The sequence below is a fragment of the Telmatherina bonti genome (assembly GCF_933228915.1).
Source record: "Telmatherina bonti genome assembly, chromosome: 8".
Lineage (NCBI taxonomy): Eukaryota > Metazoa > Chordata > Actinopteri > Atheriniformes > Telmatherinidae > Telmatherina > Telmatherina bonti.
In genome coordinates, this window is record NC_136626.1 from 30,086,321 (window position 1) to 30,111,004 (window position 24,684).

Genomic DNA, 24,684 nt, shown 5'->3' on the forward strand with positions numbered 1-24,684 from the left:
AGTGATGTTTATTCAAAAGAGGAAGCCTGACAGGAAAAGTGAAAAACAACAACAACAAATCCCAAGTTGTTTAATATCTTAAATTTAAAAAAAGTCTCTTTGGATCAAATTAATTTCCAGTGTGTTCAACATCACTTATACAAGTTATTTTCAGCAATCTTATTAGATTAATGAAAAGCAGAATACTAATTTGAAATTCAAATATAAAAATAAAATGAACTCGTTTTATAGGAACTAGTAAGAATACTGTAATAAGCTGCATTTTCCAAAACTGGAGCAAAGATCTGGCGTTAGGTGCTGGCTGATCTCTGAGCGGCGTGAGGTTTCGAAAACTGTGACGACTCTTCTTTCTCTGTGATTTTTGACTGCCTTTTAGTCGAACCTGGGTCTGCATGAGCGAAAGAACACAGTCGGTACCATGTTATAGCAATTATGGGACCTGTACTGTGGTAATGGTGCTCATCTTTTAATGTTTGCCACATCACCTGGCTGCTTATGCTGCTGCTCCAGCTGGGCTTCGGGCTGATCCACCCACAGACAGTAATCTGGATTATTCAGCAGCCTTTTGGTCTGACCACAGCTCAGACACCTCAACACAGTGAAGCGAGTCTTGCCATGTTTTCCTTTAGAGATCCAGACAGAAAAGTTGTCAAATATCACTGATCTCTGAAATATATGCATGTGACAGCTGGGCAATGTTCAGTATGACATGCATGTTAAGTGGAAATGACCAAGTGACTCACTTCGTTGTCTTGTTGTTGCAGTTACACCAGGAATGAGCAGTGAGCAGCACTTTTTACATATTGTTCTCTTAACTGATGGATCTCTGCAATAAAATACAGAATTATTGTGTTAGAATCTCTGTTAAAAAAATCTTTTCAATCCCATCTGTAAGCCTCAGGCCTGAGTGAGTTGTAATGGAATAATTAAAATGACAGTTTTGAACTCAATCCCCAAGATATTTTTTTTTCTTCCACAACCCCCGCATCTGCAGTCTGTCATTTCTTTGCCTTTTTGGTATATAATTTTACTGAAATGGCAGCAACAAACTCCTGCATGCAAGATTCAGAAGAAAAAAAAAGAAGAAAAGATGACTAATTCTGCCATCTCTTGAGCATTTGGTCTGAGTGGTTTTTTTTTTCTTAGTCAGAAAAAAGCAACAACAACAAAAAAAAGATAACTCTATACCTTCCAAATAATCATGCACATCTCATGCCACACCATGTGTAAACAGTAAAAAGATGCAAATGTTGCATGGCAGCAGGACATATCATTACTACTCTTCCACATTGTTTGAGGTCTGATGAGAAGCGGTGATCTGATCTGTGTGTGTTCTCACTGCTGACTCATCCATGTGGTCCATCAACAACCGCTTGTTACCCAGAAATTTGGAGAAATATATCCTAACGCTTCAACGTCAAAACATATTCAGTTGTGTTTCAGTCTGTTTGAGTTTGGACACATTTCTGGTTCAATGACACCTTGAATAGTCTAGGTACGTTGGCTTTAATAGACAACAGATTATTAATAGATTCATGATTGATCTTTCTAGAGTTATTCATGGTTTCTTTGTACTTCTTTCTTTGCATGTGGTCTCTGCAACCAAGCTGACCATTTGTAGTCAGTCGACTGTTTCGTGGTCACATCACAGCGACTGAATCATCCATAGAGAACTGCATTTATTTAAAATCTATATGTATGATTTTAAATAGTTTTACTTAGATCTTTTTCTATGAAACCGACTAATAAAAATACACCTCTTTAAATAAAAGGTATCTACTCACAGTCAAGTCATATTTTCCCTTATGCATACAGTCTAAATAATTATACATCATAAGTTTAGTTAAATGAGATATGGTTTTCTCTTCATGGTTTAGTTTGTGGTCATAATTGATGAAATTTTAAAGACGAGTTTCACTGCATGAATAAATACAAATAATTAGCTTATAATGACAAAAAATAACACTAAATTACAACATGGTCATTTGTTGACAGCCTTATTATTTAAACCTTACTTTGGTTAAGAAAACTAAAGCCATATAGTAAAACTTTGCATTACGAAGATAGAAGATTGTCAATAAACCAGTTAAAATAAACCAGATCCCCAGCAGTTTTCTGTACTGTATTGACTACTTACTGTCTGAGAACCAAACGTCTTGCAATTGTCTTCTGTGTGAAACAGTAAAACCGAGCCAACTCCACGTTTTCTGGCTGCTGAGATAAAACACAATGTGCAGCCTGTGGAGAGGATCAGACCAAGCGGTTAGCAGAACGACTAGCATATCAGCCATTTGTGTGCTGAAGATGGCTAACTTTAAACCAATCCCAACCTGGTAAAGATAGTTCAGTCTTTGGTAGGCTTCTTTGTCTTTCAAGTGAACTGCCATCTCGCAAATAGGGTGCAAAACACAAACTTGTTACAACCAATTGTACTTTAAGATTCGACAGTAGCAACCTTAGCTTTGCCTGAATGAAACAGTGATGGACTATTCGCAAACGAACCGTTCCCGACAATTGCTTCTTTGTAGCCGACTCTGTTGGCGAGAACCGAATCCGCACCCAATTGCTGCCTACAGGGGCGGGGCCTAATTTTGATGGGCATGCAATGTGACTAATCATATGCGAAGAAGACTAAAAGCTCATACTGACACGTGAAAAAAGAAAGGCTGCAAGTCCAGGACAGTAAACTCATCTGAAACTTTCTGCTGTTTTAAATAAAGGTTAAAAACTTTTTTTATTTGCCACCTTTCATCCAATTAATTGTTCATTTCTAATCATGTAAATTTTATTCTAAGTTTTTTTCCTCCCTCTCTTTATATTTAATCTATCTTTTTCTTTAATTGTTTTAATGCTCTCTGCAACTTGCTGTAATGCCTTAAAGTTTTATGTAAAGCACTTTGAATTGTCTCGTACATAAAATCTGCTATAATAAACTTGCCTTGTCTAAGTACATCTGGAAAAGCTAAGATTAGTGACTGCTGAAAGCAAAGCATCATCTGACTCAATTAAGAAGAAATTGAAAACTTAAAAAAAAAAAAAAAAAAAACAGCACTGAAGACCTATTTGATGTCATAAAATTAGAATTTATACTTCTAAGATTTTCATTCATGTTCACATAATGAGCTACAGAACTACTATAGTTCACATATTAATCATATTAATTAATCTACAAAAGAAAATGTGTTCCTGCACACTAATCACTTTCATACCCAAATCATGAAAACAGAACAATTACATTTATTTGAGTGTGCAGACAAGACTGTTAGTTATCCAGAGAAAAGGGAAGGTTTTACAAGTCATATTTCTTTTGTAGTTAATCAGCATGATAACTTCTCTTCAGACTACCTTAGAACACAATGAAACACATGCAAGTGTCTGGAAGGACACAAGGACATAACTCAGCATACAATACTCCTTTTTTTTTTTAATAACAATAGAGCAGAAAGTACAAACCCTGTCAATCTAACATTTTAATTGCCTGTAAGGTGCGTCTCTGTTATCAGGAGACTAATGATACAGGGGAAGAACTGATACAGTAGATCTATCAGGTGTGACAGCTCAAGAACAACAGTCACAGCACATGTTCATGATGACCGCTGCACTGAAATGTTTCCTATAAAAACCAGTAAAAGAAATGTCCATAAAACACGCGTCAATGTGGAAATGGCAAGTGTTCATTGAATGAGACATTATAAACCAAGAGGAGGGAAACAAACATGAAATTCAAGTATCAAAATAACTAAGACACCAACAAGCTGAAAAGGTCAATTACAAAGGTAGTAAAAATCAATGGGAAAGGAAACATGGACACAATCAACAATACATTAGGCAACATTTTGCATTTGTTTAAGGCAGTTGATTAAAAAAAACTAAACACAACTAGGCATTTTTTTCATTCCAAGTTAAATACAGGCCTAGCCCTAACATGACAACAGGAGATTTGATGTACAAAATTATGCCCGACTCCAAAACTAAGCACTTAAGTTTGACTTGTCTTCTGACATCAGAGAAAATAGAGTTCATATGGACAGCGGTGGGGTTGTGCTCTCAATTTTTGGTCTTCTTCACAGTGAGGTTTGTCAGGGCTTATAAGGCTGGTGCATCAAGAGTGGCGAGCCACTCTCAGCCTATTGTCTGGCACAAAATCTAAATGGTTGGCACATATCTGTGCACAGCAATGGGAAGGCAGGGCAACTGGATCCGTCAGCTAACGATTGCCTTTCATGGCCTCCTTGGCTGCCAGGATGAGAGGTGTTAGACTGGAGAGGGGCTTCGCCAGCTTCAGGAACGGATGCTGAAATACATAGATCGACAACAATGTCACGAGAGTGGAGAGGAAAAAAAAAAAGCCAAGGGTAAATGTCATTCGGAACGGCAGAATTAAAAGATAAAGACATGTAAAAGCTGGACATTTTTACCTGCAGCAGCTCTTTGCCTCCCCCTCTTTTCTCTACATCCATTTCCAGGCAACGGTTCAGGAAATCTCTGAAAATAGGAGACAGCTTCTCTGGATTCTGAAGCTCAGGTGTGCCATTCGTAGCTATCAGGTATAACGCCTGTGACAGGGAAAGAAAAATAAACAAAGCAAATTTGACATGCAGCTCTATGGAACTGACACACAAGTCAAACTGGTGAATTGAGAAATGTTTATAACCCAATAAGATCTAAAATAGAGTTTTCTCAGACAGTATTTGTAAGGAGACCTTGGGTATGGAAAGGCAGCAAGAAATAAAATGTTTTATTATCATTATTATTGTTATTATTATTCAACAAACATATAATCCCAGACAAGATCACACCAAGTGCAACAAAGGTTTTATGGGAATATTTTGAGGAATAACTAATTACAGCATTAAAAACAGAATAACTGAAAATGCCCCAAACCATAACCAATTAAAATAAAGTCAGAACAGATGGACGTAATAAAAGAAACTGGACAGAAAAAGGCTGTGTGATGAAAACAACATTCATTTGGTTGAAATGCTGCTGTCAATGGTCAAGAAAAGGAGGATCAATTCTCATACAGCTAGAATAGCATAGCTCTGCAACGAAGCTGCATGCTTCAAGACGTAAACCACAAATCTCAGTTTTTTAGTAGCCGAATAAAAAATAAAACAGAAACACTTGCAATATTTATAGTGTCACTGAGTTTACTGGTAATGTACTGGGAAAAACCCCCTGTTGAGAGCAAACAACCTACACAGCTAAGCTTAAAAGGAGATAAAACCAGGAAGTTAAACACTCCGTTCTCACTCGTAGTGGGTTCTCATTCAGATAAGGAGGCTCTCCTTCAACCATCTCAATGGCCATGATTCCCAACGACCAAATGTCTACTTTAGGCCCATAAGCCTTTCTGGTAACCACTTCAGGAGCCATCCAGTAAGGCGTGCCCACCATGGTGCTGCGTTTGCTCTGTTCTGGAGTGATCTGAGCACAGAAGCCAAAATCGGCTGTCGGAGAAACAGAGAAAAGATGTCACGGTTAAAATGTGCATTGATCCATGTTTTTAACCCGGCTGCTGATCGTAGCAGCCAACACGAGTCCAGTACTCACTCAGCTTCACAGAACCGTCCATCCCGAGCAACACATTGTCACTTTTGATGTCCCTGTGAATGACCTGATTTGCATGAAGGAAATCCAATGCTTGTAAGCACTGCAGACATGAAGACAGTAGGAAAATAGGAAAAGTGCTTAAGGATGAAGATTTTGTTCCATCTTCTATAAAGAACGGGACTTTAAGAGGATTGAGTTTAAATGCCACTAAAAGGAAGTTGCGAACCTCTCTACAAACAGCCGCTATCTGAGCTTCATCCATGCAGGTCTCTGTGACAACATCTGTCAGCGAGCCGCCGGCCAGATACTCCATCACCACAAACAGCTCCTCCCCCATCAGGAAACTGGGCATGAGACATGAAGATAAAAAGCATTACATTAAGACATTTTGTGACACCTAGAATCAGCTTTACACACTTGCCTGCGACAGATTCACAAAGCTTCCAGGCTGCATGTTTCGTTTCACTCTTACCTGTCTAAAAAGTTGACGATGTTGGGGTTCTTCAGCTCCTTCATCACTAAAATCTCATTGATGATGAGTTCCTTCTTTGGCTGCTTTTGTAGATTAATCTGTTTGATGGCAACCTGTTGGAGAGAAATACCAGAAATTTACTCCACAGATGCAGGATTAATACATTTTAAAAGGTTTTCTCCAAATCGTAATGTGACATTAACAGATAATGACAACAATAATAAGACAAATTTCATTTTGGTATTTGTGTAAACATTATTTTAGAGCAGTTTGACAAATAGGATAATGACTTCAAGTAGTGGCAGCAAAAACACTAAATTCTTCCAGCCTGTATTAAAAACTACCATTATTTCATGATTATCACAAGACAGCTGTACAACTTCAGTGACACAGTCAGCTTGCTGTGCGCCTGGAGAACCTTTTTTCCAGGTTCCCTCACTTAATTCATTACCTCCTGTCCTGTGGCGACATCGATGGCTGTGAATACTGTTCCTGATGCCCTGCAAAAAGAGTGAGATAACCAATTTATTTTGACACGTACCATAAGAAATGGTCCATTTGAAATGGTCTGCATCGCCCCTATTAAATATAAAAGTCACACATGCTGTTTCAAGTTAATCTAAAATCACTAAATATGCACCAGGCAGAAGATGAAATTCATTCACTGCAAATGTATCACTGGCTGATCAGTACGCAGGTGTTAAACTCCAGTCCTTGAGGGCTGGTATCCTGCAGGTTGTTGTTGTCTCCATGCTCCAACACACCTGATCGAAATTCATAAACAGATTGACAAGAAGCTGCTGGATCCATTTGCTTTGAATCAGCCGTATTAGTAGAGGGAAACAACAAAAATCTGTCGGATACCGGCCCTTTGAGGACTGGAGTTTCACACCCCTGGTCTACAAGTTAAACCTCAGATCTCAGTCGAGAATCAGATGCATTAGTAAACCTGTGTTTGTTCTGCAGGACTTTGCTAAGCCTGATACTGATTATGCACAAAAACTGGTCAGAGAGGTTCTACTAACCAGACCTGGAAATGAGCATGAAATACTGAGTAGAGAAACATGTTTTCATGTTTCAGTGCCAGATAGCATCTGTTCCCTCAGTTTCAGATCACATTACACCAACTGGAAAACCCAACATCATCATTTTGGTTAAATTACAACACAAGTACAATCTTTGTCTAATCTTTAGATATGCTACAAACTAAAAATGTTCGACAGGTAGGCATATGACAAGACATAATACTGATACAATATCAGTTTTCCAGACTGTGCTGAAAGTGTGAAGGGCTTGCCCTTTTTATTTCTTCTAATTTTCTTTTGTTAAAGAACAGAAGGAGTGTGATGTTCTAACATCTGATTCATTGGCTCAACATTAGTTTTGGTACACTTAAAGACAACTACTTAAAGTCACAAGTTGTAAGCTGCTTTTTGCATTCTATGATGAAACCAAACGAGTGTCGCAAAATCAAATCAGTGTTTCGGCTACAGAAAACCATAGAAGCTGGCTGGGAATCTAACATCATCATCTGGCTTTCGCTAAACCCAAAACAATGGCTTGTTTGTCATGTTTGACAAAGCAGGGACATTTATCAAAACATGATGCTCCGTTGCCATCTGTATTAACTGAATTTGGCCTATTTGCATTACTACTGCTGATAACATGCTGCATATATTTTATACAGAAACAGTGGACGCGCACTTACCCCTGACCAATTTTTTCATATCTTGTGTACTTCTTCTTGGGATCTCCAATGCTGACAATTGTTCCTGTAAGTCACAGTGCAATGATAAGCGATAAGGGATTGGCTAATGGAAGCAAAAGGAGGAATAAATATTTAGTATTTATGATTCTTTATTCCTTACTCAGTTTGTCCATGATCTCCTCATCTGTCATCTTGCCCTTCTTTTTCTGTCTGTCTGTAGCCTTGGAGGCAGCATCCCCATCTGGACACGTGCTTGGAGCAGGGATGGGGTCAATAACAGACCGTGTATACACCTGCACAACATACCAAAGTACCCATCAAAGACACGAAGAAGAGCTTTATGCATGCAAAAGTAAAATAAGAACATTCCAGGATGAACCCAAAATGTGATTGGTTTTCCTTTCATCAAGGGAAACTTACACTCTTTGTGTGTTCTGGTCTTGGCGCAACAACAGGAGGGGGAGTTTCATCATCGTCATCATCATCGATGTCTTTGATGTTAGGAGATGAGGGTTCGGTGCCTTTTTTTGCAGGCTAATCAAAATCACAGCATTATAAGATAAAACATACCACATATAAAACTTTAAGTTTCTTTTTTCTTAGATACTTACAGATTGAGGTCCAGGAGTGAATGCATCTTTTTCTGTAAATTATTTACATGTATATATTAAAAAAAAAAAAGAAAAAGAGCTTAACAGTCACATATTACAAATGAGTTTTTGTTCCAGGTCTACCAGGTCTTTGCACTGCCTGGTGACACCACAATTTATGGGCAACTTAACACTTATACTACTTTTCTTAAACTATTTTAAGCTTTGAGTCTCACCAGAGGAAGAGAAGCTGAGGTACTTCTGTCGACCGTTGCCTGTAGAGTCGTAGAACTTAAGAACATCAAGCACAGCCTGTGGGTTTTTCTTCTGCTCTGACTTGGTGATGTTTGAGGTCTGGAGTAGTCGAGCCCATTGCTCTGGCATACCCTACAGAAGGAAAGCCAAACAGGAAAACAGGTCAAATGGTGCGGGCTGGCACAGGGTTTCAGTTAATAGTTAGCATTTGGTGAGTGCAAAAAGGTCAAGCATAGGAAAACTCACTGTGAACTCCCCTGTTACAGCATCAAAACCGACATGTATGGTGTGTTCAAAATCTGAAGGCGGTGAGATCTCTGGCCGCTCTTTGTCTCTATCTTTCTTCCTGCCACCTGCAAGAAAACATAAACTTTACAGAAACAGATCATGACACTACAACGTGCACAAACTAGGGCTTAATTCTTAAATAAATGCACCATCATTTCCAGGTGGTACCAAATAATTTGCCTCACCTTTTTCAGCCCCAGAGAAGATTGAGATGATCTTATTACGTTTCCTCTCCTCAGGCACAGAGGGCAGCGGTTTGGAGCTGTGGTTGGCTGACAGCGAGTCTTTGCCGGCACTGGTGCTGAAGATGGTGCTACCTATTCTAACTGGAGGGGCAGGCGGTTTATCCTCTGGGTCTCCGTTATCACACATGGCTGGTGAGTTGTTGCAAACCTCACAGGGTTAACCAGACCAGGGTATTAAGCCGATGAGGATGGAGAGGGTGGTAAGCACTCAGGGAGGGAGGCAGCGCTCACATCAGCATGAAGTACTGATGTGTTCATGCAGGAGAAAGAAAGCACCAGGTGATACCTACACAAGAATCCAACCATTAAAAGACTATGAAAAAGCTGCAGATATGATTAAAGATATTATACAAATAATTGTAATCAGGAGGTACTTCCTGTATTAACAGATGTTGTGTTTAATGTGATGTGTGTTGTAAAATCCACATCATATTCATTCAGTCTCAACCCATCCCAGTCATCATAAATAACTTAATATGTGGTGACAGAAACTAAAAGAGCTGCAGAGTGAAGAAAAGAAAGTTTCTCAAATGTATCATAAAAATAACTTCCCCAATTGGAAAGCAATCTTTCAGTATATTAACTAAATGCAACAGTAGCATTTTGATTTCTTAGAAGTTGCAAGAAAAAAAAACCCTAGATGAGACAATATTAGAAGTTATTATTACCATCGTTGCACAGATATGAAAAGAGCTGACACTTTACTGGCTCTTATTACTCTCGATCGTGCTCACATAGTGGTATATTGTCAATAGTTTCCTACTATATTTGAATTTCTATCCCAGCTTTGTTCAAAATGCCCTTCAAATGAATAACAACAGGGACGGCAAGTGAGCTAACGCTAGCATATTATCTGCTTGGCCAACAAGTGTGCTAGCTGGAAGTTACCGCTAGCCCAGCATGCTACTACACTAGCAGCTGCTATATCCTAGTACAGTAAAAGCTTTCAGCGAACGCTAACCAGCGCCTGACAACCACACTTTCAACCAGGGAACTTGGCTAGAGCGAGCGATGACTTAACTGTAACACACAGGCAACTAAGAAGCAAACTATCCTGCAAAAAAGTGCTTAAATCGGAAGCTAACGGGGGGGACAGAGGACCAGCAGAGCTCACCGGAGATTCCTCACCAGTTCAACTTGACTCCTGGACGATCCTCGACGGCCTGGAAAACGTTTATAAATCCGTGAAAAACCTCTTCCACAGAAACATAGGGACATTAATAGTACACATGGAGTACAAATAAGTTAGTGAAAACGTGTCTCCAACGATTTATAGTGCAACTTTTCATCTGTCTTTTCGGCCCTTGGATAATTCCGCTATGGCGAAGGGGAAGCGGAACTAGCGACCCAGCCCTGGTCCCTGCAATAAATGTTTCAAATGAATGGAGCAGGCAGGACAACACGACCCGAAACTCACTGTACCGATAATAAATGGGGGTCTAGTCACACCTCATCACTTAAAAGTACATATATTTCATATCTATCTATCTATCTATCTATCTACATGCGTCTGTGCGTATATATATATACACAAAATATTTACACGACATTTATCTATGTATATATACAGTTGTGCTCATATTTATTCATATCCTTTTATTAAAGAAGGAAAAAAATCACCTGCCTGTAAAATAAGCTGAAATTGACTAAGGTAATAATTAATACAAATTTAATGAAAATCATTACATTATTTTCTAATTATGGTTAAATACAATAAAAAAAAAAGAGATAATTTATTACAGATTACATCACTCAAACTAATATTTTGTTGAGCAATCCTTCAATGTTTCCGCTTAAGTCAGGTGTTTTCTGTTCCTCTCAGTCAGACTTCTGCACCTGTTGACAGGTATTTTGTCCCACTGTTCAACAGAAAAGTGCTCTAATTTGTCCAGGACCAATTTGATTTTTTGTTTGTTTTTTCTTTCTTCAACTCAATTAAATAATAATAAAAAAAAAACAAGTATATTTTTTCAAACTTTTAGTTATTGTTCCTTTTTAAGTCTCCAGTTATTTGAGTGACTGTTGTAAATTCAGCCTTTTCTTTAATGAAAGGGTATGAATACATTTGAGCACAACTGTATATCTATATATACATATCTATTTATATATCTATGTAGCCAAAGACATTATCAAGTTGCAAAGCTTATTCTTTTTAAATGATCACACAATAACAGACTCTTCACAGTTAGATTTAATAATATTTCAGTCTGTGGTCAGCGTTGCCCAGATATGATCTGCTTTTTAAATGTCAAGTAAGTAAAACACTTTTTTAAAAATAATTTTAAAGTTACCCACTAAAGTCATATTTGCATCCAATGTTCTACAATGAAACAACTACTACTCTGCACAGAATTTGTACATCTGTTTATTTTCTTCAAAATGTTGTTTGCTTAAACAAGATCAGAAAACACATTTAAGTGGTTTAAACTGAAAAATTAAAAAGTATCATCTTACCATAAGAACACAAAAAATATGCCCAAAATTAGAAGACTCTCCAAATCAAATGTTATCTTCCAAAGAGAAGTTTTACAAGAGTATATTGAGTGCCTTTAAACCAAAAAAACAGCCTTATTACCCATCTACAACACAAAACAGAATGACCATGATAACAGATATACCTGCATAACATGATGAACTAGTAAGCACAAGTTATGCTGACTGTTGCTGCTTAAACTATTTTATGTTTCCACATGTATTTGGACAGTGCCACGCAGCAGATCACTGTGACAAAGAGAGTTCCTCCACATATGTACGCCACTGCAGATCCATCACCAACTGGGAGCTGGAAACTCAAAGGGCCAAACTCCTGCAAGAAGCAAAATATTTTTGAGTAAAAAGAGGAAAAAACTACAACAATTATGGAGTGATTTAAAAAAAAAAAAGATCCTGTAGAAACCACCTCCCGATGACGGACTTTAACCCATGAACAGGTGCTTGAATTGCTGACTGTGCATGGAGCATCCACAACAGTATGAGGCTCTAGTAAATGGAGCTGATCACCTAAAGGGAGGAAATTGATTCATAAAGTGTTTCCAATAACTAGTTTGAGGTACCATTTTGTTGTGAAGTTTGTATTATATAAAATGTGGATAAAAAAAAAAAAAATCACACACAACATTTGATGAAGGTATATAAAAACAAGTAGCATATGCAGAAAAACACCATATCACTTCATCTTTATCTTTTCATTTTATAAGGAGGGAAATGTGTTAAAAAAAATACACTTAAATACTCTTAAGAATTTTCTCTTAAACTGATAGCTCAATATAGATTTTATTATTGTGTAGATATAAATGTACATGACCATAAAATAAAGATGACCTGCTTACATTTTTCTGTCCGTAAGAGCAACTCAGGATATTCAATGCTGACAGATGTAAACATTTCCCCAGTAAAAGAAGGCTCATGATAGCGTCCATGTACTGGAATTTTTACTTTTAGGAGAGTAGGAGTTGATCCGGTGTAGGAGGGATAGACATAAGTAAGAAATCCTGAAGTCTTGTGAGCTGGCATCTCGAGGTCAATGGTTGAATTAAATAATATCTTTGAGAGGTGAAATCAGAAAAGGTTATAGAAACACACTAGTTTGTCATGCTATTTCAACAAACATACTGAACCATATATAACTAAAATAAACACAACATTAGTGTTACCTGCCAGTCTCTTTGATCACTCATGGATGCAAGTTGATATGGATCTAAGAAGACACCACTTGGCCATTTGTGAACCAGCAAGACTCTGACATCCCTGGGTGTGTCAGGTCTGAGCTTAACAGTGTTGATCAACTCTCTAAATCACAACAGACCACAACAGAAATCATCTAGACTTTTCCTTTTATTTAAGCAAACACTTACTCCAAATGTAACATATAGCCGCATACCTATGAAAACCCTTTTTGGTGAGCGCCACTGTCACTGTAGAGGCTTCAAGACACTGTTTTAACATCTCACAATGTTCCAGATCCTGATATTCGTCTGCAAAAAATATGCAGGTAATGTAAATAAAACAGTGGCTTGTGTTTGTGTTCAAAATTACTTAAAATATATTATCAAAATTACTTAATAAAAGTAATGAGTCTGAAATAGTTAATTTGAGCAATGAGATACATAAATTATATTTGAAAGAGAACCTCACCCCTCTGTTTTAACATATCACATCATGTAACAATAATCCTCAGATCTCATAAGTCTTACAATCTTTCTTACCCTTTTCAACCAAACAATGGCATCTCCATAAACAAACCAACAAAGAGAATAGTACGATATACATTTAAACCTTTGTAACTAGGTGTAAGACCTATATCTACCCTATTTCAAACGCTGTTTATCTCTTTATGTTCAGTTTATGATCCAATCCAAATTCGCTTCCTTCAAATGTTTACGGAAATGTCCTTTTGAAGGACCCTTTTGTAGTTTTAGAGGAGCTGTGGCTCTGCCTGTTTATAAATAGCAAGTCATGAACGTGTCGGGATAGTTTAAGACCTAATTTAATGTTACTTAATACCTATATTTAGAAATATATTTACGAATAATTTATGTTTTTATAGAGGTAATAAATGAACATTAAACGTATTCTAAAATTATAGACAGGCTTCGACGAGGAAGTTGGTACCAGTTTCCGCCTAACGTGAAGTATCGAAGCGACGCTTTATGTCAGAAGCTTATTAGAAGCCGCTATTTTCTGTGTCAATTTGTAATTCAGCCGATCTACGTACAGTTTATTATGAAAATAAATAATAACACCGTTTTCTCGGGTTTTAGCTCGTAGTTGAGTTCAGGTTAACCAGGTTTGCTGCGTTTAATACCGAACAAGATGCGCTTTGAGGCAAAGCGTTGCGGAGTACAGTTCAGTCCTCCTTCCATAATTTTAATGTACGTAAATACAGAAACTAAAAGGATGAGAAAAAGAATAATTCCTCTGCGGAACTTCACAAAATACAGTGGTAAGGCTGTTTTACAGCAGTCAATATTATTATAACAGGGGATAAGTTTTCTATTTAAAATGCAACTTATTAAAATAAGTAAAAGCAACGCTGAAATATTTGCAGATTCATCTAATTTTTAAAAAAGGTATTTCAGGGTCAAACCTCATGGTTTAACTAGTTTTATAAAAACAAACTGCTGTGGCTGCCTGTGCAAGCTCATTACTAAATTATTTGGCATGAATATTTACACCATGAACCAAGTACTCAACAAGTGCAGTCACATCTAGTGTCCATCATATGTAGCTATAATAACTAACCACTGATGCAGGAATAACACAAGCACACGCTTCACCCTTTCCTGGGTATTCAAGCCCAGGACTCTTATCCTTCCATTGAATTCCTGGTGTTTTCTTTCTCTTCCAGACTGTAGCGTGGCTGCTGAAAGGCTGAAAAACCACCCAAGGCATAGGGACTATCTCGAAGGAGTGCCTCAGAGCCAGGTGGAGAAACTTCACATCATCTTGCGAGATCACATGCAAGGCTTCAGCCTTGAGCACAGCCTTGCCTCATTCCGCCTGGATCCTGACGAAGACCTGAACAAACTGGAGGATGATGAGTTAGCTCGCAAGAAGGGCCAAATGGATACGCTGTTTGAGAAGAACCGAAAGCATAAAGATGATCCAGACTTTGTCTATGACGTTGAGGTGGATTTCACCAACACTAATCAAGACAAGTGCAGCTGGGATGATGAATCAGACAATGATTTTTGAAACTCTGACATCAGAACATAGACTACACACCCAAGTATAAACCAGCGGCAGGCCAGTTTGGTCCTCAGAAGCTGCAGCCCTGCAAGTTTCACACAGCTGACTTGCTTACCTTTGACCTGAACAAATGACAGTATCTGATGTTGTGCGATTGTTTCCAACACATGACTTGAGATAGAGGATATATATTATGATTGAAACTAGACTTTTAATTTGAAACACTACAAAGGATAAAACCAACCACAAGTCATTCATATTTCATGTTTCATTCAAACTACAGTAAAATGACATGCCGCAGGATCAATAGTGAAAATTTATTTGTTATAAAACACTCAATCTTACAAAATACATAACTTTGGTTTTTAAATTTGTGGCTTACACATAAATGAGTGATTCACAGTCAAATACGAAAGATGCTAATCCTATTAAATTATTTTTGAGGTTACACCGGGAACTAGACAATACAACACATATCTTTGGAAAAATTTGTCTATAAAATATCATATGATACAAAATATATTTCCATATATGGTTTGAAGAAAACTATCAACATTTCCCCTAAACTTGTACAGACCTTGCAGACTATCATTCAAAGCTGTCAATTTAGGGGGAAACACTGGCTGTGCCAGGACAAAGTTTTAAATGAGAAGTTATATCTCAACACTTAGCCGTCATTATCAAGCCTTTCAAAGGGGGAAACATTTTTTCTTTTTAAAGTGCTTAAATACGTCATTCAGCTGTAAGAAGACACTGACCAAGCGTTAGGACCATAATACATTCAAAAATGTCGTAGGCTTTTTAAAAATTTGATCCAGGATGATTTTACATTTCATTGCTAATTTGGTTTGAAGCTAATCAAGACGTTGAGTGAGAGAGAAAAAAACAAAATCAAAACAGATCAGCTGCAGTCATTTAAACAGTGGTGATGTACGCTTAAAGGAGGTAGTAACAAAAAAAAAAAAAAAAAAAATCTGAATTCATTTTACCATTTCAACAGGGATTTGAGAAAAAATGGTAAATTCTCAGCAGGCTGTTCATTTATTTAAAAAAATAATTCTTTATAAAACTGACATTTCAAGTATCCTCAAGCCGCATACTGGGATTTTCCAAGCTCGTAAGTTATGGTGATTTATGTACAGCTTATTACTTGAGAGGAGGGACTTTCTGATCAAACCCAGAACGAACAAATAATACAAAAGGAAGAAATAGCTTTAAAGCTTCTCGGCAGAGAAAGTTGTGCTAAAATACAAAGACGGAGGTGGTGAAAGCAGTACGGGGCAATGATGGTGCCACAAGCATAGCGTTACACCAAATCCAAATTAGGCCTTTAAAGAAAGCTGTGTAATCCATCATTTCAATAGAGAGGAATTTTATAGAGGATATATTTATACTTTTTATATATATATATATATATATATATATATATATATATATATATCCTACTCAATTTAACAACACTAAAAATACATACATTTAAGTAATTATTTCTGACAATAAATCTCATTTTTTCTTCTTGTCTTGAGTGCATCTTGGACAAAACCTGCCCCAGAAAAGAAAAAAAGGAAAATATAAAATTAACACAAAAAGGCTGACTGATATGTTCCCTGAGTGAATGTCTTTTGGTACATGATTTACTTTGACAATCTCTGTGCAGTTGGAAAGTCTTACCATTTTCCTTTAGGTTTTGTGGCGAGATCAACACAGGCAAAGTGAAACCACTCAATGGGACACTGTAAGCAGGAATGTAGAGACAATGTCAAGATAATTAAGTCTTTAAACTTAAAGAAGCTTGTCGATTTAGCACAACAAACATACAACTTACATCTGGGTTATCACATCCAATCATCTCTCCATATGACACCTGATGACAAAGGCAGTATGTAGGTTCATTGGGGTCAACTGGCATGTCCAAAACGTCCGACGGCTGCATTGGCAGAAGAGTGTCACTCAAGTCCGGACTAAACACCAACACAAAAAAGAAAGACAGTTAAATGTGACAGATCAGTGAACTAACATGTAGTGCAGAAGTTTTAATCCCACACATGCTTGATCTAATAAAGCTAGGTGCCGGAACCAAATAAAAAAAGTAACAATGAAAAATCTAGATCTGCACACTAGAAGTAGCTCCCCTGTTTACTAACCAAACAAAGAAGTGCCCCCACGGCCCTTCAACAGACACATCTGAAGGAGCTACTTCTCGTGTGCAGACCTACATTTCTTCATTGCCAGCATGTAGGGAATCCTACAGCTTGATTACATGATCAGCCTAAAGTTACCTGTTCTTCATCTTTTTCTTTCTGGGAGAATCTTCCTCGGATCCTTTCCTTCCCCTTCTGCTGGATCCACGTTTCTCTCTCTGCCCTCGCAATTCACTCTCTTTAAGGAAAAGGTTTACATAATAATCAGGCCTCAACATTAAGCTTTTCAAGCCCCTTCTCCTTTTGAAAAAATAACATATTTTACATGCCTTTTAGTCAAAATTACTTGTCCAAAATGGAAAATGACAGCCAATTAAAAATTAATATCAGACTTGGCACAAAGCAGCATTGGTTGTAATTTGACAACTGACAGTTAAGCAGCTTCATTACTAATAAATTAATAAATGTATCACACTTGATTTCAGTTGTTCTGCTTTGTAATTCTCAAGTTCTGATACAAGTAAAACTATTTATTGTGGTATCAGATCTAAATAAGTTCAATTTCTCAACTTACTTTTCAGTCCTCTTCCCTCTGTACTTTCATAACCACTCAACTCCAGTTTCTCCTTTAGCTCATTTTCAAACCGCGCCAGATCTGCATCCAGCCTGCGGATATGTTTGTCCACCTGTTAAAGTATTTATTCATGTTACTGCCTAAATACACAAATAGTTTTAAATAAGTATATCTTAAAATATCCTTTTAAAATGACAATTTAACCTTGAATGACATGGAAGCACGTGAACGATGGCGGGGGGAAAAAAGCAGGAAAACTTGCCAATTGTCACAAATAGTTTCAGACTGACCATTTCATATGTCTGCATGGCGAGCTGAACTTTGTCATCGCTGAACTCTTTACACTTGCTGTAGGCATTCTGAATCTTCTGCAGGTGTTCCACTCGTTGCCCCGAGGCCAAGTTCTTCACATTCGCAATGTACTCTTCAGCCAGTTTGTCAATCTCTCCTTTCTTCTCTGCTCAAACACAAAATTATTGAGGCAATACATAAACAAAATATGACAATATTTGTTAATATGCCACTATATATATTAGGGTTGTGACAATGTGCTGTTGTCCCGATTCTGATTTGTTTGGATGCCAATTCAATTTAAATTGCGATTCTCACAATTCTTTTATATCGCTAATTTTTGTAGATTAAAAACAAACAAACAAAAAAAAAAATAAATGCACAAAACTTGTTTTTGCTCGTCATTTTTCTTGATTTCAGATGGGAAAAAACAACTCAGTAGCCAGACCATCATTTTGTTGCAATAATACCCAATAAGACAAGTAAAAAGATCAACAAAAACGGGGGAAAAAAAAAAAATATATATATATAAAAAATGATAATGGATTATTTTTATTTGTTTGAAAAAAAAAAATATATATATGGATTTTTTTTTTAACAAAAAAATTTTTTTTTTAAATTGTGAAGCAAAAAACACTGATATTTGATTTTTCAATTAAATTTTTCCACCACTAATTTATATAGCTGCAGATTATACATATGATTCCATAGTACTCTATCAAATGTAAAATGTTTAAATAGATGGAAAAGTGTTGTTCTAAATGATCACCTTCAGTCCTGTTGTCCAGGTCCCGCATCAAGGTAAAGTTCCTCTGTAACTCACATGGCAGGTTTTCAATACCTAAGCAGAAAAAGAATTAATACAGCAACACATTTGTTCCTCACATTTAACATAAAAATGTTCAACCTGTTGTGGACTAATTAGATAGTAAGTTGACAGAACATCTCTGCTGGTACAGATTTTTTTAAACTGTTATTTTATTTCTAGATCCAACTTACAAGCTGATAAACTGACAGGAGCCACCCCAATTACATATGTTTCATGTGTAAGAGGTATAACATTGAAACAGGTGAGCAGAGCAGTTGCGAAACAACCTAAACATTGGTGGAACAGCTATGATAAATAATAAACCTAATGAGCTCAATTCCTAACTTGTTTAATTTTATATGTGGCAGGTGCAAAACATGAAAAAAGGAAAATAACTGAAATATCCAGATAATCTATTTGATTTGTATTTAAAAAGAAGCTCTAATGTGTGATACAGTAAAATTTTCAGGCATCAGAATTGTTCCCAAATACCTGTCATCATCACACTTTGTAACTCACTAATTTATCTGCCAGAAACCGCCAATTCTCAATAATAATATCGACACTTGATGCACCTTTATGCAAGAGCAAAACAAAATTCTTTTGTGTCCGGACCGAAGAATGTGATGGGTGAGTTTGTAGAACGTGGGCACAGCATAACTATGGGTCACTTTGAACATTTCCAGTAACATCAGCTGCATGACGCACTTCCAACACCCCGCCCCAGCTCGGCGCGGCGCGTAAACGCTTACGGGAAACGCGCTCTCCAACAGGTTGCACATGTGTCTTGCCTGCTGTTATAATGCAATAACAAAGTTTAAATAATAATAAAAATAATAATAAATAAAAAAAAATGCAGTTTTAAAACTAACCAATTTTGGAATGCACAATTTATGCAACTTGCTGCTTTCATAAATATGAGATGTAGCAACTAATTGATCAAGAAAAGCGAGCACACTAAAAGTGATCAGCCTTATACTGTATGAAACCAACTCTACTGCCTTCGCCTATCAGAGTACACAGTGCCACACTTATAGAGTTTACATTGTTTAACTAAAGCAAAAACTCTCATGAGGCTAATCATTTAGCTAGCAGGCTAGTGACCTAACAGCTTCGCTAAAGTACGTCCATTCCTATCTGTTTCTGTATCCGCCAAACGGGAAGTCTTCAATACATTCTCAAACTAAATTTCAGCAAACGAAAGTTTTCAAAATGTTAAGTAAAACACTGCGTATTCAAAGACACTTACTGTCCAGGTAATGCTCCAAGTAGATTGCCGTCGCCATTTCAAGTTATGTATTTAGCTGCTGCGTTGCTCCTGCTTGCTCAGTGAGGCGCACAGCGAACTGTTGAGTTTGTTTTGTTACACCTCGGTTGCCCGTCGGTTACTTGTTTGCGGATTTCTGACTGTAAGCGTGCACTTTTGAGTTTTCTTAAGCACTTAAAACATTGAAATATAGAAAATATATATTATTTCTGCTTGTGCAAGATTGCATCTTGCAAGCGCTGCGGTAGTTATGTTAGTACTTTAATTAAATATAAAATTTCCCCACAGCTTTTTACTGGACCGACTCAAAGAAATTTAAAGTTCAGATTTCCTTTGCTACACTTGATCAGCTAATAGACGTCTATGCCCAAAAGTAACCATTCAATGACAAAAAATATATTCCACATTCTGGGATGATAATAATTGAAGCCTGGAAAATGATTACGTGAAGGCACATGCATCAAGCCGTAAATAACAAGCGCACCCCTCCTGCGTTTGCTAGCACCTTCCAGCGCTGTCAGCTGATAAGTTACGTCATTCAAAACAAACACCTCCCTCTCCAAAGATACTGAAACTTTGTGAGGATGCTCCGTTGGCGGGGCAAACCAAGGCCTAACGGGAACCGAGATAACAGACGTCCTATCCAGTGACCTGCCTTTCTGCTCCAAGGAAGGCATCTTGTTTTTGCGCTTTTCACTTCCGCCTTCTGCTTCCTCTCCAACGACACCGTCTCTTCACAACCATACAAAAAGTGGAGTAAGTATAACAATACTGACACGCATTTTATTATGTATTTAAAAACAACATATAGCTTTCATTAGAGTCTGGAACAGTATTAGATATGAGCATTTAGCCAAGGAGCTTACCATTAATTTAGTTAACACATGCTAACAGGTCGGTGTTGGCGTCAACTAGCAAGTTATCTTGCAACAATAACCTGCATATCCAAGGAAGTGGGTCTACGTGCGTGCAAAATAAAGTAATTTAACCATGGACTTAAACTCAATTTGACCCCAGTTAGCAGTAAACAAGGACACTTAGTCCACATTTATGGTTTTTGTTAGTTTCTGTGGACATCCTTATTGTAATATCAGTCACAAGATTTGGGATGAATACTCCCCACCCAGCAATCAACCCCTCAGACATGACAGTGTCTAAAATATACATTTTTTTTTGCTTAGGTGTTACTTCTAAGATGGCCATGGTAAAGAGTGGCTGGCTCCACAGACAAAGTGAGTAGTCATTAGCTGTATATCACAATAAGCAATTGAGTATTTAAAAAAAAAAAAAAAAAAAAATTGATAATGAAGTGAAGTTAGAGACATTCATTGTGTCTTTCCATTTAAGGTACCATACTGCGCCGATGGAAAAGAAACTGGTTTGACTTATGGGCTGATGGACGCCTGGTGTTCTACAATGATCAACAACGCCGTGACATGGAGGATGACATCCACATGAGAGTCAACTGCATTAACATCCGAAGCTTTTCTGCATGTCAGGGTACTTGTCACATGCTCATGCTTGTGTGATTAGATCACACTTGAGAGCATTATGAACCATCTGTTTCCGCTTTTTAATAAATTGTCATCTTTCTTTTTGTCCTGCTGCATTGTGTGTTAGAGCTGAACCCACCGGAGGGAAAGACACGCGATTCGTTGCTCCAGATAGTGTGCAGAGATGGACGGGTCATCAGCCTGTGTGCAGACAGTGCAGATGATGCTCTGTAAGAATGCATACTCAGTCAAAATATTAGATTCATACATTAGTTTAATATTTGTAATCCATGTTTATGTTTCCATAAAAAGACTGATTTCTCTGTTTTGAGACAGTAAAGTTTCCACTTTTGTTACAGTGCATGGGGCATGGCTCTCCAGGATGCCAGAATAAATACGGTGAGATTCTGCTCACTTCTTTTATTTCCACCCAATGTCCACCGTTTTTAGACTTCTTAAGTCCTGACTTAAAGTACTCTCAGACTTGTTGTAGATCATAAAAATAAAATGTCCCACAAGTTTTCATGACATGAATTTAGGTTTGAGACATATTTCATGCTTGTATTTGGCTTTTAAAGATGATTCTCATACTAGTTCCTTTAAACTTGACACAGCTGTCTACATTGGTCCTAAATACCATGTAGCTTAGATTTTTTTTGGCCATTTGTGGAGGTTTATCTGTGTTGCTTAATATTTGCAGGTGGTTGCTCCTCCTCAGATTGGATTTGTACAGGAAGTTGTGGCATCTGCTCCTCCTCCTTACTCAGAATACGCTCCTCTACAGGTAAATGAAGCACAAAATTAAAAGAAATCACATGCTGTGTAAAATGTCAATTTAAAAAAAAAAAAGAAAAAAAAAGAGTATCAACATTTGCAAATCTCATCAACCAATGTTTTTATTTCCTAAAGAATAAACATATTGGACGTTAAAACAGAGGGATTTAATAATTTCATGTAAAATATCTAGCTAATTTTGACTCTGATTGCAGCATTTAATCTTAGAAAAGTAGTTCCAGGGTGGTGTTTACCATTGTGTCTCATCCTATCTTCATTTTTAACTGCTGTCTGTAAATGTCTGGGAAGTGAGGAAACCAGTTGCACCAGTTTTAGAGAGGATTATTGTCCCATTCTGGTCAGGTTCAGGATCAAAGCTGCTCAACAGTCTTGGACCTTTGTTTTTGTTTAGTTTTCTGTTGGTGAAAGGTCAGCGTTGTGCCATGCCCACAGAGATTCCTCCTCCTGATTCATGGTCATTCTACAATACTTTACAATGTAGATAGAGGGATCTTCAAAGTGTTTGCAGGTCTTTCTGTTGTTGTTTTCACAATTTTAGATGGATTTTAATGCCGGACTTCTGCCAATCTTTATATTCCAGACTCCGCCTCTCCTGTTGTATGTCCAGTCTTGTTACTGACCTGTTGCCTTATAAGTCAAGGGCTCTTCCAGTTTCTTTTGACTGATATCAATTACTTTTCAAGCTATTTTCATCCTCTTCCAAGCTTTAATTGTGTTGCTGCCATCAAATTGAAAATGAGGTAATATTTTCCACTGAATGGTGAAACGTCTCAGTTTCAGCCTCTGATATGTTTGTTATATTTGAAATAAAATACAGGTTTGAAATCTGCAAATTATTTAATTTATTTATATTTACATTTCACACAGTATCCATGAATTCCAGTAAGATAAAATATGTATGATGTGAAAGCTGGAGTTTGCTGTCATCTGGTGGTGATGCTGTGCTGGTGTTCAAAAGCTCCACCATCCAGTGGTTTCTAAACATCTTTTTGGAGATTTATTTATTTGTGTATTTATTTATTTATTTATGTCATCAGGTTTATGCCTCAAGACCATATGGAGATCAGGTTTATGCTCCAGGGCCGTATGGAGACTACACGGCCCCTCCTCCACATGCCACACAGGCTGTGTACTGTGCTGATAGGCAATCCTACGCTGTTGCTTATCCATATCAGTACCAAGGTAAATTACTGCTTGTTGCTCAGTTGTTGTGCAGAAATGTAAAGATGTTGAAATGCAGAAATAACTCAGCTGGTTGTTGTGTAGGTGGATACGTTGCTCCTGGAGTGAACCACATCATCATTCAGGAGCAGGAGCCGGAGCGGGGTTATGGAGGAGATCGGGCTTTGGGCATGCTCGCCGGAGCAGCAACTGGTTTTGCCATTGGCTCTCTCTTCTCAGTCTTCTAGTGCTCTAGCTTAACTCCAATATGGCCTTTTTCACTTTGCAGTCACATGATTTCAAATGAAATGTGTCTGTTGGGCTACATGAAGGAAACATGATTGTGATGGGCAGTGGCTTACTCCCTAAATACTAATAGAACTTTTCCTATGCTGTTAGTGTGTCCCAAACCCTTTTGTGTTGTCTTAATGTGAATATTATTAACAAAATATACAATTATTCACTTATAAAGAACTATTAGAATGTCAGGTAAGATGCTACTTATTTGTTACGCACCACAGCTCCTCTCAAGTCAAATTAGTTTCATGACGCAATTGACCTTTGCAGTCGTACAAATATCTTTATAACCAAGACACATTGTTTTTGTTTGCTTGTTGTGTTCATTCTGTGTACTGTACCTTTTGTTTGGATTATTTGTTGTGGAGATGCCTGAGACAAGTCGTGTAGAGGATTGCACATGTATAAAGGAATACTCAATTTCATTGTAGCATTCTGGGGCATCGTTCAGTATGTCTTTACCAGAAATAACACTACATACAGGACAGTATTAGCATTAATGTCAATTAGAAAGGGACAGAAGCTCTCTGGATCTTATATTTGTATAAATTTAGTATTTTTGGTTTTTTGTCATTAGCAGCTGTTAAATTGTTTTTTGTCTTGATAAGTTCAGATTTATGTTTTGTGATAAATTTCCAGACTTGATGCACCAACACCTAAAATGTGACTTAGTCTCATAAGACTTGAGGATTTAAAGGTCTGTGTTTTTTCCTCTTAAAGTCTTAAAATTGAGTGTTGGTTATGAATTCATTAAAAATCACAACTTCAGCTCCAAGAAAATCATTAAAGCTACATTTCAGGTCAAAGTATGCTTTTAATTACACTGTATGAAGAAACAGTTTTAAAGGCCTTAAATCTATTTGGAGATGTTTTTGCTTCTTAAATGTACTAATTAAGTTATTACTGACTCATTGTCAAATAGATATATTGAATGATCTCTGTTTAAAAGATGTATTTTAACAAATAAATATATTCACTGTTTTCTTTTTGCAACATTTAGTTTATTTAACCCTGAGACTTGTTCACAGAACATAGCAATATACAAGCACAAATGACTC

At 37.2% G+C, this 24,684-nt stretch overlaps 6 protein-coding genes across 7 annotated transcripts; 2 read left to right on the top strand and 4 right to left on the bottom strand.

Annotated features, from left to right (window-relative positions):
- Nucleotides 1-26: 26 nt before the first annotated feature.
- rpp21 (ribonuclease P subunit p21) lies at nucleotides 27-2,467 on the bottom strand. The gene is made up of 5 exons (XM_079244467.1): nucleotides 2,331-2,467; nucleotides 2,138-2,238; nucleotides 744-826; nucleotides 486-623; nucleotides 27-388 (listed from the first exon to the last, which is right to left on the bottom strand). The coding sequence occupies exons 1-5, from the start codon at nucleotides 2,385-2,387 to the stop codon at nucleotides 291-293; spliced, it is 477 nt and encodes a 158-aa protein (XP_079100593.1). The 5' UTR covers nucleotides 2,388-2,467; the 3' UTR covers nucleotides 27-290.
- Nucleotides 2,468-3,443: 976 nt separating this feature from the next.
- Nucleotides 3,444-10,434, bottom strand: pak2b (p21 protein (Cdc42/Rac)-activated kinase 2b). Of its 2 annotated transcripts, none has more exons than XM_079245748.1 (15): nucleotides 10,240-10,434; nucleotides 9,052-9,356; nucleotides 8,825-8,931; nucleotides 8,560-8,710; nucleotides 8,345-8,376; nucleotides 8,154-8,267; nucleotides 7,894-8,026; nucleotides 7,734-7,797; nucleotides 6,477-6,525; nucleotides 6,026-6,138; nucleotides 5,780-5,897; nucleotides 5,554-5,653; nucleotides 5,254-5,450; nucleotides 4,419-4,556; nucleotides 3,444-4,294 (listed from the first exon to the last, which is right to left on the bottom strand). In XM_079245748.1, the coding sequence occupies exons 2-15, from the start codon at nucleotides 9,236-9,238 to the stop codon at nucleotides 4,208-4,210; spliced, it is 1,590 nt and encodes a 529-aa protein (XP_079101874.1). In that variant the 5' UTR covers nucleotides 9,239-9,356; nucleotides 10,240-10,434; the 3' UTR covers nucleotides 3,444-4,207. The 2 variants fall into 2 exon arrangements, with proteins under 2 accessions (XP_079101874.1, XP_079101873.1); XM_079245747.1 differs by having other exon boundaries at nucleotides 9,052-9,397.
- A 1,103-nt stretch (nucleotides 10,435-11,537) lies between these two features.
- pigx (phosphatidylinositol glycan anchor biosynthesis, class X) lies at nucleotides 11,538-13,470 on the bottom strand. Its single transcript, XM_079244772.1, has 6 exons — nucleotides 13,317-13,470; nucleotides 12,992-13,085; nucleotides 12,765-12,900; nucleotides 12,441-12,654; nucleotides 12,011-12,111; nucleotides 11,538-11,917 (listed from the first exon to the last, which is right to left on the bottom strand). The coding sequence occupies exons 1-6, from the start codon at nucleotides 13,378-13,380 to the stop codon at nucleotides 11,780-11,782; spliced, it is 747 nt and encodes a 248-aa protein (XP_079100898.1). The 5' UTR covers nucleotides 13,381-13,470; the 3' UTR covers nucleotides 11,538-11,779.
- Nucleotides 13,471-13,818: 348 nt separating this feature from the next.
- cep19 (centrosomal protein 19) lies at nucleotides 13,819-14,899 on the top strand. Its single transcript, XM_079245308.1, has 2 exons — nucleotides 13,819-14,053; nucleotides 14,459-14,899. Exons 1-2 carry the CDS (start codon nucleotides 13,924-13,926, stop codon nucleotides 14,803-14,805), a joined length of 477 nt encoding a protein of 158 aa, XP_079101434.1. The 5' UTR covers nucleotides 13,819-13,923; the 3' UTR covers nucleotides 14,806-14,899.
- A 200-nt stretch (nucleotides 14,900-15,099) lies between these two features.
- On the bottom strand, nucleotides 15,100-20,100 carry ing5a (inhibitor of growth family, member 5a). The gene is made up of 8 exons (XM_079245307.1): nucleotides 19,863-20,100; nucleotides 18,575-18,646; nucleotides 17,805-17,971; nucleotides 17,515-17,626; nucleotides 17,079-17,178; nucleotides 16,625-16,760; nucleotides 16,471-16,532; nucleotides 15,100-16,342 (listed from the first exon to the last, which is right to left on the bottom strand). Exons 1-8 carry the CDS (start codon nucleotides 19,897-19,899, stop codon nucleotides 16,303-16,305), a joined length of 726 nt encoding a protein of 241 aa, XP_079101433.1. The 5' UTR covers nucleotides 19,900-20,100; the 3' UTR covers nucleotides 15,100-16,302.
- Nucleotides 20,101-20,556: 456 nt separating this feature from the next.
- On the top strand, nucleotides 20,557-24,607 carry plekhb2 (pleckstrin homology domain containing, family B (evectins) member 2). Its single transcript, XM_079245536.1, has 8 exons — nucleotides 20,557-20,636; nucleotides 21,062-21,112; nucleotides 21,228-21,380; nucleotides 21,501-21,603; nucleotides 21,733-21,772; nucleotides 22,074-22,157; nucleotides 23,206-23,350; nucleotides 23,435-24,607. Exons 2-8 carry the CDS (start codon nucleotides 21,076-21,078, stop codon nucleotides 23,575-23,577), a joined length of 705 nt encoding a protein of 234 aa, XP_079101662.1. The 5' UTR covers nucleotides 20,557-20,636; nucleotides 21,062-21,075; the 3' UTR covers nucleotides 23,578-24,607.
- Nucleotides 24,608-24,684: the final 77 nt, after the last annotated feature.